At 42.0% G+C, this 16,900-nt stretch overlaps 1 protein-coding gene across 6 annotated transcripts in view; it reads left to right on the top strand.

The window, feature by feature from the left end:
- The window catches only part of LOC121284064 (protein furry homolog), a 520,851-nt gene that overhangs the window by 243,590 nt on the left and 260,361 nt on the right, over positions 1-16,900 (top strand). For all 6 annotated transcript variants that reach the window (XR_005944426.1, XM_041199077.1, XM_041199078.1 and 3 more), the window contains exons 17-18: positions 11,711-11,818; positions 12,295-12,550. Coding sequence is in view for 5 of the 6 variants with exons in the window: in XM_041199077.1 (XP_041055011.1) it covers positions 11,711-11,818; positions 12,295-12,550 (364 nt within the window). In the remaining variant the exon portion in view is untranslated. The remainder of the gene's footprint in view (positions 1-11,710; positions 11,819-12,294; positions 12,551-16,900) is intronic.

Raw genomic sequence — 16,900 nt, 5'->3', positions numbered from 1 at the left:
CCCTACTTTCCATTATCAATTCCCGAGACGCACTCTCTACAGGACCAATGCTCAATTTGTTAAATTTTCTTATTTAAATACCTATGGAAACTCTTACTATCCGTCTTTATATTACTGGCTAGCTTTCTCTCATACTCTAATTTTTCCCTCCTTATTAACTTTTTTGTCATTCCTTGCTGTCCTTTATATTCTTTCCAATCTTCTGACCTGCCATCTGTCTTTGCATAATTATACGCTTTATCTTTAAGTTTGATACTGTGTTTAACTTATTTTGTTAACCACGGATGGTGGGCCCTCCCCTTGGAATTTTTCTCTCGTTGGAATGTATATATTCTGTTTATTCTGAAATATCCCTTTAAATGCCAGTTCACTTTAGCCAGCTCTGTTTTTATGCCCTCATAATTAACCTTATTTAAGTTTAAAATACTGCTCTTGGACACATTTAAAATGAATGTAAAATTCAATCATATTATGATTGCTGCTACCTAGGGGTGCCTTCACTAGGAGGTTATCAATTAATTCTATCCCGTTGCTCAATACCAGGTCTAGTAGAGCCTGCTCTCTGGTTGGCTCCAGAATGTGCTGTTCTAAGAAACTATCCCGAAAACATTCTATGAACACTTCATCTACACTACCCTTGCCTATCTGATTTTTCCAGTCTATATGTAGATTAAAACTCGCCCCCCATGACTATTGGTGTACCTTGCTGGTAAGTTCCCATTATCTCTTCTTTTATACTCTGTCCCACTGTGTAGTTACAATTAGGAGGCTTGTATACCACTCCCCCAAGTGACTTCTTGTTTTTATCATTCCTCATCTCAACCCAAACCACTTATACATCCTGGTGAACTGAGCTTAGGTCATCCCTTTCTAATGTGCTAATACCATCATTAATTAACAGAGCCACCACTCCACCTTTTTGTAACTTCCTGTCCTTCCTAATTCAATATTCAAGTCCCAATCTATGTCATTCTGTAGCCATGTCTCTGTAATGGCTATCAGATTGTACTTATTTATTTCTATTTGCACTATTAGTTCATCTGTTTTGTTTAGAATGTTACGTGCGTTTAGATACAAAGCTTTTAGTTTGTCCTTTTATTATTTTTGTAGTGTCTAGCCTTATCTGCTAATTAACTGTTAGAATTGTACTCTCTGTCCCTTCCTGTCAGTCTGTTTATCATTTCCCATATTAATACCTGTCTCCTTTGCCTTGTCTCTACTCTTTGGTTTACCACATCTTCTCAAATTTGATCTCTTGCCCCCACTATTCAGTTTAAAATTCTCTCTACTTCCCTAGTTAGGCTGCTCATGAGGGCCAGTCTTTGAGCCAAGCATTAATTTCTCTAATCTTATTTATCCTGTGCCAATTTCACCAAATTACAGAATTTTAACAGCATAGGAGGCCATTCGGCCCATCGTGTCTGCACGTGGCTCAGGTAATAATCCAGAAATTATTACCTTTTGAGGTTCTGCTTCTTAATTTGGGGCCTACCTTGTCATACTGACTATGCAGAGCCTCTTTCCTCATCCTGCCTATGTCATTGGTACCTACGTGGACCATGACCACTGTATCCTCCCCCTCCCACTGCAAGTTCCTCTCCAGATGACCTGAATCCTGGCACCGGATAGGCAACAAAGCCGTCTGGACTCTCGCTCTTTGTTACAGAAAACATTATCAATTCCCCTTGCTATACTGTCCCCTACTAGCACTATATTCCTTTTCCTACGCCCACTTGGATGGTTTCCTGTACCACGGTGCCATGGTCAATTTGCTCATCTGCCCTGGAGCCCCTGCTCTCATCCAAACAAGCTGAGAGAACTTCAAACCTATTGGTCAATTGCAGAGGCTCGCACTCCTGCCCTCTGGGTGCCCTTACCTGCCTCACTTGCAGCCACACCCTCCTGTCCCTGGCCATTGATCAAATCAGAAAACCCTATCCTAAGTGGTGTGAACTGTCTCCTGGTATAAAGCATCCAGGTGACTTTCCCCCTCCCTGATGTGTCGCAGAGTCAGCAGCCCAGCCACCAACTCAATGACTCTGAGCCTAAGTTCCTCAAGCCGCAATCACTTTTGGCAGACTATTTTGCCCTGGATCACAATGTTATCTGGAGCTCCCACTGCTGTAGCCTTGATACCCACCTTTCCTGCCATCCTTAATGTGTTTTAAATAATTACTTAATTATATTAATCACTTATTTAATGTTGCTTTCTTATTTATTTGATTAACTAGCACCAAATGTGTACTATTTTAAAACTTAGGGATAGAATAGAACTTAACCAGTAACAGAACTTAATAGAACTTACCAGATACTCACCACACAGCTAGGTCCTTTCCCTGTAGTAGAGCAAGAACCAATTTCTATGGAGTGAGAAAGATAGAAAGAGGAAACAAACAACTCTTCTCCCCCTTCAGTGAACTCCCCTCTCACCAAACTCCAAGCCTTCACTCAGTGTGTCAGCTGCACTCCATAGAAACCGTAGAACCATAGAAAAGTTATGTTCAGAAAGAGGCCATTCAGTCCAGCATGTCTGCGCTGGCCAAAAAGAAACTAGCTGCTCATTTTAATCCCACTTTCCAGCACCTGGTCTATAGTCTTGCAGGTACAGCACTTCAGATGCAGATCCTGGTACAGCCTCAACCATCAACTTAGGCAGTGAATTCCAGATGTCGTCCATCCTCTGGATGAAAAGGTTTTTCCTCATGTCCCCTCTAATCCTTCTACCAATCACCTTAAATCTATGTCCCCTGGTAATTGACCCCTCAGCTCTGGAAAACAAGTTTTTCCTGTCTACCCTATCTAAGGCCCCTTATCATTTTGTACACCTCAATTAGGTCACCCCTTAGCCTTCTCTGTTCTAAGGAAAATAACCCTAGTCTATCCAATGTCTCCTCATAGCTGCAGTTTTCAAGCCCTGCAACATTCTTGTAAATCTCCTCTGCACTCTCTCCAGAGCAATTATGCCCTTCCTATAATGTGGTGACCAGAACTGTACACAAAATTCCAGCTGTGGCCTAACCAGCATTTTGTCCAGTTCCATCATTACATCCCTGGTTTTGTAAACAATATCTTCCCCAATAAAGGAAAACATTTCAAATGCTTTCTTGAACGCCTTGTCTAACTGCCCTGCTACCTTCAAGGACCTGTGGACATGCACTCCAAAGTCTCTTCCTTGACAGAAATCTTTGTATCCTCACTGGCTACGGGTGAGGTCCCAGAGGACTGGAGATTGGCCAATGTTGTTCCATTGTTTAAGAAGGGTAGCAGGGATAATCCAGGAAATTATAGGCCGGTGAGCCTTAGGTCAGTGGTAGGGAAATTATAGGAGAAGATTCTTCGTGACAGGAGTTACTACCATTTGGAAGCAAATGGGCATATTAGTGAGAGGCAGCATGGTTTTGTGAAGGGGAGGTCGTGTCTTACTAACTTGATCGAGTTTTTCGAGGAAGTGACAAAGATGATCGACGATGGAAGGGCAGTGGATGTTATATACATGGATTTCAGTAAGGCCTTTGACAAGGTCCCTCATGGCAAACTGGTACAGAAGGTAACATCGCACGGGATCAGAGGTGAACTGGCAAGATGGATACAGAATTGGCTTCGTCATAGAAGACAGAGGGTAGCAGTGGAAGGGTACTTTTCTGAATGGAGAGCTGTGGCTAGTGGAGTTCCACAGGGATCTGTGCTGGGACCTTTGCTGTTTGTAATATACATAAATGATTTGGAGGAAAATGTAACTGGGCAAATTAGTAAGTTTGCCGACGACACTAAGGTTGGAGGAGTTGCAGATAGTGAAGAGGATTGTCAAAGGATACAACTGCATATAGATCAGTTGGAGACTTGGGCGGAGAAATGGCAGATGGAGGTTAATCCGGACAAATGCGAGGTAATGCATTTTGGAAGGTCTAATACAGGCAGGAATTATACAGTAAATGGCAGGACCCTTAAGTGCATTGACGGGCAGAGGGATCTGGATGTACAGGTCCACAGGTCACTGAAAGTGGCAGCGCAGGTGGATAAGGTAGTCAGGAAAGCATATGGCATGCTTGCCTTCATTGGCAGGGGTATTGAGTATAAAAGCTGGGAAGTCATGCTGCAGCTGTATAGAACCTTGGTTAGGCCACACTTGGAATATTGCATGCAATTCTAGTCACCACATTACCAGAAGGATATGGAGGCATTGGAGAGAGTGCAGAGGAGGTTTACCAGGATGCTGCCTGGTCTGGAGGTTATTAGCTATGAGGAGGGGTTGGGGAAACTTGGATTGTTCTCACTAGAGCGACAGAGATTGAGGGGCGACTTGATAGAAGTTTACAAAATTATGAGTGGCATGGACAGAGTAGATAGTCAGAAGCTTTTTCCCAGGGTGGAAGAGTCAATTACTAGGGGACATAGATTTAAGGTGAGAGGAGAAAACTATAGAGGAGATGTGCGGGGCAAGTTTTTTACGCAGAGGGTAGTGAATGTCTGGAATTTGCTGCCAGAGGAGGTGGTGGAAGCAGGTACGATTGTGGTGTTTAGAAGGCAGCTTGACAATTACATGAATAGGATGAGAATAGAGGAATACGGACCCCGGAAGTGCAAAATATTTAAGTTGACGGGCAATATGATCGGCGCAGGCTTGGAGGGCCGAAGGGCCTGTTCCTGTGCTGTACTTTTCTTTGTTCTTTTTTCTTTGTTCTCTCACTTCCTCAATCTCTCAATAACTTCCTGTTTATTGACCATTCCCTTGCTTTGCGCTCTCCAAATGTATTACCTCACATTTTTCTGGATTGAATTCCATTTGCCACTTTTCCATCCTCTCAACCAATCCATTGATATAATTCTGGAGTTGACAGTTATCCTTTTCACTATCACGGCCAATTTTTGTGTCACCTGCAAATTTCCTAATCATGTCTCCCACATTTAAGTCTAAATCAAAAAACAGCAAGGGCACCAACATTGAGCCCTGAGGAACACCACTGGAAACTGTTTTCTATTTGCAAAAACATCTATCAACCACTACCCTTTGTTTCCTGTCACTGAGCCAATTTTGGATCCAACCTGCCACCTTTCCCTGTATCCCATGAGATCTCACTTTCCTGACCAGTCTGCCATGTGGGACCTCGTCAAATGTCTTACTGAAATCTATGTAGACAACATCCACTACAATACCCTCATCAATCCTCCTTGTTACTTCCTCAAAAAATTCTATTAAGTTAGTAAGACACAATCTTCCACTAACAAAACCATGCTGACTATCCCTGATCAATCCGTGCCTTTCTGAGTGACAGTTCATCCTGTCTCAGAATTGTTTCCAATAATTTGCCCACCACCAAAGTCAGACTGACCGGCCAATAATTTTCTGGCCTATCCCTTTTTGAATATAATGTTTGCAGACCTCCAATCCCCTGGGACCTCAGCTATATCTAGTAAGGATTGGAATATGATCCTCAGAACATCTGCTATTTCCTCCCTGGCTTCCTTCAACAGCCTGGGATACAATCCATCTGGCCCTGGTAACTTATCCACCTTCAAGGATGCCAGTCCCTCCAATACTTTATCTCTCACTATGCTTATTGTATCTAATATTTCACGCTCCTCTTTTTTAACTAGAATGTCTGCATCTTTGCCCTCCTTAATGAAGACAGATACAAAGTACACATTGAGAACCCTGCCCACATTTTCTGCATCAACGCACAAGTTACCATTTGCATCTCTAATTTGCCCTACCTTTTACTTATTCTCTTGCTCTTAATGTACTGGTAAAACATCATAGGATTTTCTTTTATTTTACCTGCCAATGTTTTTACATATCCTCTTTTTGCTTTCCTAATTTCCATTTTTACTTCACCCTGTACTTCCGAAATTCCTCGAGGCTTGCTACAGTATTACGTCTTTTGTGACTGTCATAAGCTTTCTTTTTCTGCTTTACCTTGGCCTGTATGCTTCTGGATAACCAGGGGGCTCTAGATTTAGCAATACTACCCTTTTTCCTTTTGTGGACATGTCTACACTGTGCCCATAGAATCTCGCCTTTGAGTGCCTCCCACTAATTTGACACAGTTTATCCTTCTAAAAGCTGTATCCAGTCCATTCTCGCCAAGTAACCTCTCAGCTTTGTAAAATTTGTCTTCCCCCAATTTAGAACTTTTACTCCTGTTCTATCTTTGTCCTTTTCCATAATGATGCTAAATCTAACTATATTATGGTCACTATCTCCAAAATGGTCCCCTGCTGCTACTTGATCCACTTGGCCAGCTTCATTTCCTAAGGCTAAATCTAGAATCGTGGCCCCTCTTGTTGGACTGGCTAAAAAAGTTCTCTTGAAGGCAATTCCAGAATTTTGCACCCTCTGTGCCCTTCACACTGTTCGTATCCCAATTGATATTAGGGCAGTTGAAGTCCCCAACAATTACTGCCCTATTGTTTTTACACTCAGAAATCTGTCTACATATTTGCTCTTCTAACTCCCTTCCACTATTTGGGGGTCTATAGTCCACTCCTTGTAGTGTGGTTGCCCCTTTTTTATTTCTGAGCTCAACCCATTTGGCCTCATATGATGCTTCATTTAGTATATCATCCCTCCTTACAGTTGTAATTGATTCTTTAACCAATAACGCTACACCCCCACCATTTTTATCCTCTTCCCTATACAGCCTAAAAACTTTATATCCAGGGATTTTGAGCTGCCATTTTTATCCCCCCTTAAACCAAGTTTCCATTATTGTGATGATATCATGCTGCCACGTATCTATTTGTGCCCTCAGCTCATCGGCTTGCATTTGCATATATACCTTTCAACACTGCCAAAAAAAAGCCCTACAGCTTTTAATCTTCCCAAGGGCCTCCACTGGACAGTTGAACTGCCCTCTTAATTCTTTTTGAAGGAGCATTGAAAGCACACATAGAGGACTTTGGCCACCAGATCATGTTGCATTTAAGTGGTTGAGCTAATTGGCACTGGCCAAGTCTATCTGCAATCTTACACAATTTCAGAAGTTTTCTATGATTATTGTTATGAATAGAAGAGAATCACCAACATGGCTGTCACAGTAGCTGAGCTGGAGAGGAACAAGAAAAGCTGTTTGGGAAGGCAATTCCAACAAAAAATCATTTTTGTATCGCTTCTAATTTCAATTTTTTTTTTAACATCCCCATAATTGATTTATTTTATTTATGAGTTAGAGTATTCCAGTATTTATGTGTATGGATCCTAGGGGGAATAATTGCTGTTATGGCCACAAATAAAAACAGAAAATGCTACAAACACTTAGTAGATCAGGCAGCATGTGTAGATTCAGAAAGTGAGTTAATGTTTCAGGCTGGTCATTGGCCTGACACATTGGACAGAATTTTAGCTGCCATGGGGAAGTGAATTCAGGTGTGGGCAGAGTTAAAGCCCCGAAAAATGGTGCTGGGTTGTGTATCAAACATGATCCACTTCTGGGTTTAACTGGACAGGTTTGCAGGCTTTAAGATTACATAGAAATGGATAAGATTTTCTAAATTGTTAGTCAGATAAATGTAAAAAGTACATTATAATTTCTTAATTAAGGGGTTGGGGGATAGATACTGTTCTCTGCAGCTGTGAGCGTGTGTCCCGAAAGCTGTGTTGCCTGCCCAGTGCCAGAGTTAAGGACATCTCCTCAGGACTGTAGAGGAACTTGGAGTGGGAGGGGAGGGATCCAGCTGTCGTCGTCCATGTTGGAATCAATGACATTGATAGGGCTAGAATGGAGGTTCTGCTGAAAGAATTTGAACAGTTAGGAGCTAAATTAACAAGTAATAATCTCGGGATTGCTACCTGAGCCATGGGCAAACTGACTAGGGTAAATAAAATCAAGGAGTTAAATATGTGGCACAGAAATTGGTTTGGGAGGCATGGGTTTCAGTTCATGGGGCACTGACACCAGTACTGGGGTAGAAGGGAGCTGTTCCGGTGGGACGGGCTTCATTTGAACCATGCTGGGACCAGTGTCCTGGTGAACTGAATAACTAGGGCTATAGAGAGGGCCGTACACTAAATAGAGGGAGCAAGGGTTCTGGAAAGAGGATACATAGGCTTACAAGGCAAAAGGACATGGCAACCTTGCAGGGCAGCTACTTAGGTAATGATACCCAGAGTGTGATAGGAAGGGACATAGTGTACAAAGATTTTTAAAAAGTAGCAAATTGGGTCAAAAGGGGAAAAATGGTAAAAAGGCAAAATTAGTGGTTCTTTACTTAAATGCTTGTAGCATACAGAACAAAATAAATGCATTAATAGAGGCACAAATAGAGATTAATGGGTATGATCTTATAGCCATTACGGAGACATGGTTACAAGGAGATCAACACTGGGAACTAAATATTCAGGGGTATGTGACTTTCCAAAAGGACAGACAGGAAGGAAGGGGAATCTTGGATCGGATGATGTAGAATCCGTATAGGTGGAGTTAAGAAATAAGGGGAAGGAGACACTGATGGGAGTAGTCAATAGGTCCCCTGACAGTAGCTATACTGTAGGACAGAGAATAAATCAAGAGATAATGAGGGCATGTAAAAAAGGCAACACATTAATCAGGGCTGACTTTAATCATCATGTAGATTGTGAAAATCAAATTGGCAGAGGTAGACATGAGCAAGAATTCATAGGGCAGGATTTTTCAGTTGGCGTGCAGGGGCGGGCCAGAGACGCCAGCGTGTAAATTGACGCACGATGACGTCAGGTGTGCGTCCCGATGTCATCACGCTGTCTCGCGATGTTTCGTTCAGCAGGCGTACACCGGAGTCAGCTGCATACCCACCAATAAATGATAGGCCTATTAAGGCCATTAACAAATTAATTAATATCAAGTTAACCTTATAGTTGGCGGGCAGGCGAAAAGGCCAAGCTGCCTTTATGTTTTTTGGGAAATCTCATCCACAAGTGGGATGAGGAATGCTGAAGCTTTTATGAATTAAATAAAAAGTTTTCCTGAAAAATAAAAACATGTCCCATCTCATGTGACACGGTCACATGAGGGAACATGTTTCATTAAATTTTTATTGATCTTACTTACTATTTTCAAAAGTGCTTCAATCTCCCTGAGGCAGCTCCGTGCCTTGGAGATGCGCTGGCCCCAACTCTCCCTCCTCCCCCCCACCCGCATAAGTAGTGCTGAGTGCTACTGCTCGCGTATTACACTGGGTGGGCCTTAATTGGCCTGCCTGCATAAAAGGGCGGTGCGAAGCTGATCGCTGGTGGCAGTCAGCGCCTGCTCCCACCGAGCCCGCCCGACGCAGGAAAATTTCAGGCCATAGAGTGTATTCAAGACAGTTTCTCACAACAATATGTTGTGAATCCAACCAGGGAACAGGTAATTTTTGATCTGATAATGTGTAATTATGCAGGTTTAATAAATGATCTCAGAGTAAAGGATCCCCTAGGAAACAGAGACCATAATATGGTAGAATTTAGAATTCAGTTTGAGAGTGAGAAACTTGGGTCGGAAACAACTGTGCTAAACTTAAATCAGGATAATTACAAAGGAATGAGGGCAGAGTTGGCTGGAGTGGAACGGCAAAGCACTTTAGCAGAAAAGATGGTTGGTGAACAATGGCAGATGCTTAAGAAAAAGTTCATGACTCTCAACAAAGATATATCCCAGTGAGGAAGAAGAATTCAAGAAAGGGGATAAACCAACCATGGTTAACCAAGAAAGTTAAAGACAGTATCAAATTGAAAGAAAAAACATACAATGTGGCCAAAGATTAGTGGTAAACCAGAGGATTGGGAAAGTTTTAAAAACCAACAAAAGATGACCAAAAAAATAATTAAGAGGGAGAAAATAAACGTTGAGGGCAAACTAGCAAGTAATATAAAAATGGGCATTACGAGCTTCTTTAAATATATAAGAAGGAAGAGAGAGGCCAAAGTGAACATTGGCCCATTAGAGAATGAAGCTAGGGAAATAATAATGGGGAATAAGGAAATGGCAGAGGTGTTAAATAAATACTTTGCTTCAGTCTTCACGGTAGAAGATACTAATAGCATGCCAAAAATACAAAATAATCAGGGGGCAAAATGGGGGGTGGAAATAAATACAATAACGATCACTAGAGAAAAAGTAGTCGGGAAACTAATGGGCTCAAGGCCAATGAGTCCCCTGGACCTGATGGGTTGTATCTTACAATATTAAAGGAATTAGCTACAGGGATAGTGGATGCACTAGTAGTAGTCTTCCAAGAATCATTAGATTTTGGAAAAGTCCCAGAGGATTGGAGAACGGTCTATGTAACACCCTTATTCAGAAAGGGAAGAAGACAAAAAACAGGTAACTATAGGCCAGCTAGCTTATCATTTGTCATTGGGAAAACATTAGAGTCTATTATAAAGGATGTAATAGCCAAGCATTTAGAAATACATAATATAATCAAGGAGAGCCAGCATGACTTCATGAAGAGGAAATCATGCCCGACAAATTTATTAGAATTCTTTGAGGAGGTAACAAGCAAGATATATAAAGGGGAACCAGTGGATGTAATATATTTGGATTTCCAAAAAGCGATAAGGTACCGCACATAAGGCTACTTAATAAGATAAGAGCCCATGGTGTCGGGGGTAGTATATTAGTATGGATAGAGGATAGGCTAACTAATAGAAGACAGAAAGCTGGGATAAGTGGGGCATTTTCGGGATGGCAACCTGTAACTAGTGGAGTGCCAGAGGGATCAGTGCTAGGGCCTCAATTATTTGCAATATATATGAATGACTTAGATGAGTGAAGTAAATGTACTGTCGCCAAGTTTGCAGATCACACAGAAATAGGTGGGAAGGCAAGTGGTGAGGATGACACAAGGAGTCTACAGAGGGATATAGACAGGGTAAGTGAATGGGCAAAAACTTGGCAGATTGAATATAATGTGGAAAAATGTGAGGTTATGCACGTTAGCAGGAAGAATAGAGTAGCTGAATATTATTTAAATGGAGAAAGACTGGAGAAGGCTGCAGTACAGAGGGATTTGGGAGTCCTTGTGCCTGGATCCCAAAAAGCTAACATGTAAGTTGAACAAGTGCTAGGGAAGGCAAATGGAATGTTGGCCTTTATTTCAAAGGGAATGGAATATAAAAATAGGGTAGTCTTGCTAAAACTATACAAGTCACTAGTTAGACCACACCTAGAATACTGTGAACAATTTTGGTCCCCTTATCTAAGGAAATATATACCAGCATTGGGCAGTCCAGAGAAGGTTCACTAGGTTGATTCCAGGTATGCAGGGATTTTCTTATGAGGACAGGTTGAGTAGGTTGGATCTGTACTGTTTGGAATTTCGAAGAATGAGAGGCGAACTTATTGAAACATAAGATTCTTAGAGGGCTTGACAGGGTAGATGCTGAGAGGTTGTTTCCGCTTGTGGGAGAGTCTAGGACCAGAGGGCATAATCTCAGAGTAAGGGGTCGCCCATTTAAAACAGAGACGAGGAGGAATTTCTTCTCTCAGAGAGTAGTCAATCTGTGGAATTCTTTACCGCACAGAGCTGTAGAGGTCATTAAGTATATTCAAGGCTGAGATAGATAGATTTTTAATCAGTAAGGGAATCGAGGGTTATGGGGAAAAGGCAGGAAAGTGGAGTTGAGGATTATCAGATCAGCCATGATCTCATTGAATGTCGGAGTAGACTCAATGAGCCGAATGGCCTACTTCTGCTCCTACATCTTATGCTCTTGTTTTAAGTTATCAAATGACTGTTCTCTACATTGATCCAGGGGTGAAAGGAAACCAAAAATTGACCTTTTTAGGACCAGCGTAGCTGCCATTCCACGAATAATACCGGATGGAATGTCAAAACTGGAATTGATTGACTTACTGGCAAGGTATGTGTTTTGCTATCAGGTAAAATTGTATAGATAAGGATCATTAAAGCTCCACATTCACGGCATGCAGTGTCTCCCATATTACCTGTACCCTGCGCTCAGTAGTAGATTATCTTCCTACCTCAGACTATAGGGGACATCTTGGCATTACTTTGCACTATCTGTTGTTAACTATAGATACAAGGCATAGATTGGCTTATCATGCACTTGTTATATCAGTTAAATTATACCTTGTTTGGCATAACTATAGGTGTTTTTTGATTGGTCATTTGTTTGTGTTTGCACACCACAATGAATGTAAAACTTTCAAAATGTGCACAACCTTAAGTTGTGTATTCCAAGATGTGTATTAAAACAGATATAAAAGTTTAACTTCCACTTAACATTCTGTCAAAGTGCTAAGGAGAATTTTATCCTCTAATGTGGGAAGACCTACACATTTTAATAATTTTTCAAATTTTCCAACTCCAATTTAGGTTAACCATCCACATGGATGATGAACTTCGCCACATTGCACAAAACTCTCTTCAGAGTCTTCTTGTTGATTTTGCTGACTGGAGGGAAGATGTATTGTTTGGTTTCACCAACTTTCTACTTCGCGAAGTGAATGACACTCAACAGAATCTTCTTGATAGCTCTCTAAAATTGTTGGTACATCTACTCACTCAGTGGAAGCTTGCAATACAGACTCAAAGCAAGGGCCAAGACCATACTAAACTAAGGACGTCAGAGGTATGTTTTCATTTATCTGCATGATAAAAGGCTTTCCTTGAAATAACAATGATTTCAGTATGTTTACTTTTTTCTTTCGAAAGCATTTAGTCATTAAAAAGCACTACCTTTGTACTAGTAAAACTAAACTGACCAATATTTCAATTTTGTGAGGTAATAGAGCTATAAAAAGTTGAACATAAATTCACAAGCTGAATTATTGCTTAATAAGTCATTCTATCTTGCCTACTATTGGAAAATTTTCACTTGCACAAAATAATATTTAATGGCCCATATCTCCTGATCCTGAAATGAGTCATTTGCGGCTATTGAGGGCCTCAATGGCATCAGAAGTTCCGGGGAACCAACTTATGCTGGAACCAGGAATTTCCAATACCTCAGAAATGGCTCCATGGGAGCCTTTGCTGTTGGCCCCCTTGGGAGCTGTAAACACAAAACTTAGGTCGTTTCCCTATACTTACCCTGGTTTTTACACCAATTTAGTTAGAGCTGCTCCTAGCAGTTGTAAAGCCTGCTCAGAGCACTGCTCCAAGTAAATCAGGTGGACTGTCAAAGTACCCCAGCACCCACGGCAACACCAATACTGCTTGCCCCTGTCGGGATTTGGTCTCTATACTAAACCACAGAGTAAAAAATTCCTGTCAAAGAATAGGCATACTGTCAAAAAGGACAGTTATTAATTAAGAATGCAAACTGGCAAGGTTTATTGGACAATAAAGGTTGTTGCTTAATATTTCATTAGTTGAAGCATGGCATGATACACAAGTTCAACACATCAGTCTGTCTTTACTGTGGATCTCAGGAATTCTGGGGCCTTCTGTCCTTGGTTCCTTGAACCATGACTCTTTTTTATTCATTCACTGGATGTGAGCATTATTAGCTAGACCAATATTCATTACTCATCCCTAATTGATCTTGAGAAGGTGGTGGTGAGCTGCCGCCTTAAACTGTTGCAGTCCATGTGGTGTAGGTACATTCGCAGTGCTGTTAGGAAAGGAGTTCCAGGATTTTGATCCTGTGACAAAGGAACAGCAATACCAAGTCAGTATGGTGTGTGGCTTGGAGGGGAACTTGCAGGTGGTGGTGTTCCCATACATCTGCTGCCCTTTTTCTTATAAGATGGCTGTGGTTGCACGTTTGGAAGGTGCTGTTGAAGGAGCCTTGGTGAGTCGCTGCACTGCATCTTGTAGATGGTACACACTGCTGCCACTGTGCATCAGTGTTGGAGGGCAGATAAGGTCTGTTGAGCAGTCGATTTATTTAAATTCCAGCCAAATTGAAAAAAAATGCCTGCATGTGTCTGAGTTGAAAAATCTGTCCTAGCAGTTTCAATAGCCGTTTGTTGACATACTCCCAAATGCTATCATTATATCATTATTAATGATTGGCTGTTTTCCACAATCTATCATTATCACCATGGGGAGGCAGGGGAAAGTTGAAAGTTCACAGTTTGATTGAGAGGTCAAAGAGCTTATTAAATGATTAGCTGTCTTTGATGTGGGTTTATGAACACAAGGATTAAGTACTGGAAGGGATTTAAATGTATTGAATGGACTTTCATGAACGGAACTTTTTTATATAGTGAACTCTGTAATAGATATTTCAAACTTTATTTTATTTCATCTCAGCATGGCTCCTGAGGTCTGCCCATGGTGGATACTGGGGTGAGTTGGTATAGTGGGTGTAAGGACAAATGGTGGTTGATGGGGGGATCATGAGTTGGCATGAATTGGCACTAATTGGCATAGGGTGTACAAAGAGCCAATGGGATGGGAGGGGATTCATGAGTTGGCACCAAGTTAGCATTGGAACTATAAGGGGCCATGGCGATCAGTGGGGGCATGTGTTGCCATGGAGGGTATGAAGGGCCATTGGAAGTAGGTGGAGGGCATGGGTTAACATGGAGGGCATAAGCAGCCATTGGGGGTGGGTGGTTGACATGGCTTGGCATGTATGGGCATGGGGTGTGGGGGGCTTGGTGAGGGCTTAATGTTTAATAAAGCAAGTGGGGTACAATGTCCCAAAGAACTTAGATGGGTCCTTTAAACACCCAGCTTTGGAACCCGTGTGGCCATCTTCAATCTGCAACAAGGACTGGCGAACCTGACTCCGTCCTGCACTCACTCACCCCGCTCCCACCCTCGAGAATTAAGATCCCATAATTTGGGGCATTTTTTCAGAGGCAGGTGTGCCTCTGGAGCGAAAATCCAGGCCAAGGTTTCAATCACCTTACATCAGAACTGGAAGATATTAGAACTATATAGGTTTTAAACAATAGCAAAGCCAGTCAAAATGGAGGGCCAGGAAAAAATAAAAAAGAGAAACCTGTGATAGGTACATGGCAAGAATGATTAAATAACAAAATTACAAAATAAATGCAGCTAAATATAATTTGGCACATGTAGATCTAATTGCCGAATTATTGATAATATTTACTTCAACTAGGTAAGTGTGATATAATGTATGCTGTCTGCTGTTTCTTGATGATCAACTGCTGTTTATTACTAAATAAATTTGTAATGATTGTGCATAAGTGCATAATTATTAATCCATTAATGTAGATGGTTTCATGTATCAAGGGTATTGAATACACGAGCCATTGACATTTTACTATAATGGTTGCCTTCAATAAGAAACAGATTGAAAATTGAAATATAAGATCTTTTTGTATTTTGCACATTATATAAATCTGTTATGGGGCTTCAAAACAGAAGGGGGCAATATGCAACACTTTGTGCTTCATGTTCGTGTCTGGAGGTATTCCTGGTGTGGACAGAGTGCACCTTTCTGAAACAAGCAGGAGTACTTCACTTTCAATGTATATGAATTTATATTTAACTTTGGACGAATGGCTCTTTTTCCACACAAAATATCACTATGTTCGTTTAGATGTTCTACATGTAGAAATGGAGTCAATCAATCAATTGCTTAATAATTGAATGCTGCCAAAGCGACATACAAGATCCTGTGACCATGATGTATTATCCCTCCTTGTCCTTCTTAATTTCTCTGCTATCTTTGGAACCTCCTCCCCTTCTGGTTCAGTGGTGCAGCCTTCGCTTATTTCCACTATTACATATGATTGTAGAAAAGCAACTGTACAAATGACTTCTCTTTCTATCTCCACAACATCACTTCAGTTCCCCAAAGATCCTTCCTTGGTTTGCCCCCCACCTCATTTTTGCATCACTTTGTGACATGGGGTCAGCTTCCTCAAATACACTAATGATCCACCAACTCTATCTTTTAATACCTTTCACTGATGTCCCCACTGCCTCAATGCTGTCAGACACCTTGGACTGAATTTTCAGGCCTCATCAAGGTCAGGATTGGAGGCAGATGGAGCCGGAAAATACCGGCAATGGTGGGGGTGGGGGTGGGGTTGATGGTGTTGGTAACCCGAGGCCGTTCCTGGTGCTGCCTGTGTTCACCAGGATCATGATCCCACCACATCCTCCATTAAAAACAATTAAAATGCTTGTAGAGCTTATGAAGAGCTTGTTAACAGGTAGGATGTTGAGAATTTCACAGGGGTGCATGGGCTGCACACGCTGTCTTCAGCAGAATAGGTGAATGGAGACAGGTACAGAGCATGAAGCCAGCCATGGCCACCCTAGTGAATTATCCTGGAAGCATAAGAGTTTCAATGATGCACAGGGGTACTTGGGCATTGATTGACAGGTGTCCATTGAACTGCGCAGGCGTTGGGCAGCATGGGCAGTCAGCGCTTGGGCAGGTAGGGGATCATCACCCTCTTGGCATCGAGGTGGCAGAATAGCAGGGGGCAAGGCTGCCAAGGAAAATTGGACAACCAGCAGAGCACAAGGAAGGCAGCAGCTGGCAATAGGGGCATAATTCTCAGATTTTGGAAGGTAAGAGAGGAGGAGGAAGTGAAGGCGGATAGGGTAGGAAGCGGAACACAGGCTGTACATGGTGGTGGGTGGGCAAGATGAGAGGCACGAAGACCTCAGCAGGATGCCATGAATGTTGGGGATATTTTATTCAGGAATGATTTAGCTGAGCCCCTCTGACTCGGGATGAAGGGCATGATATGGGAGTGAGGGGGTCGCCATGGATGGACGCCTGTATATGTGGAAGATGCATGACAGATAGCCTTGGAGAGCAGAAATGCCCACAATGCTGAGGCTTCCCAATGGAAGTTAGTGTTTGGCATGTTGTCAGACATGTTGGAGTGCAATATACCCCCTCAATGAGCACAGTACCCTCTGATATCACCATCTGTACCATGACTGCCCCTTTGCTAGGGCCAACTTCCTCCTGGTCAGAGAACCTGCCAATATTGCTTGATCCTCCATGGTAGTTTTCACATGAAAGTAGGAGACACCTCTC

This window comes from Carcharodon carcharias, chromosome 11, assembly GCF_017639515.1.
Source record: "Carcharodon carcharias isolate sCarCar2 chromosome 11, sCarCar2.pri, whole genome shotgun sequence".
Taxonomy (NCBI): Eukaryota; Metazoa; Chordata; class Chondrichthyes; order Lamniformes; family Lamnidae; genus Carcharodon; species Carcharodon carcharias.
Note: the sequence above shows the minus strand (reverse complement) of the source record. Positions and strands in the feature narration are given on the sequence as shown.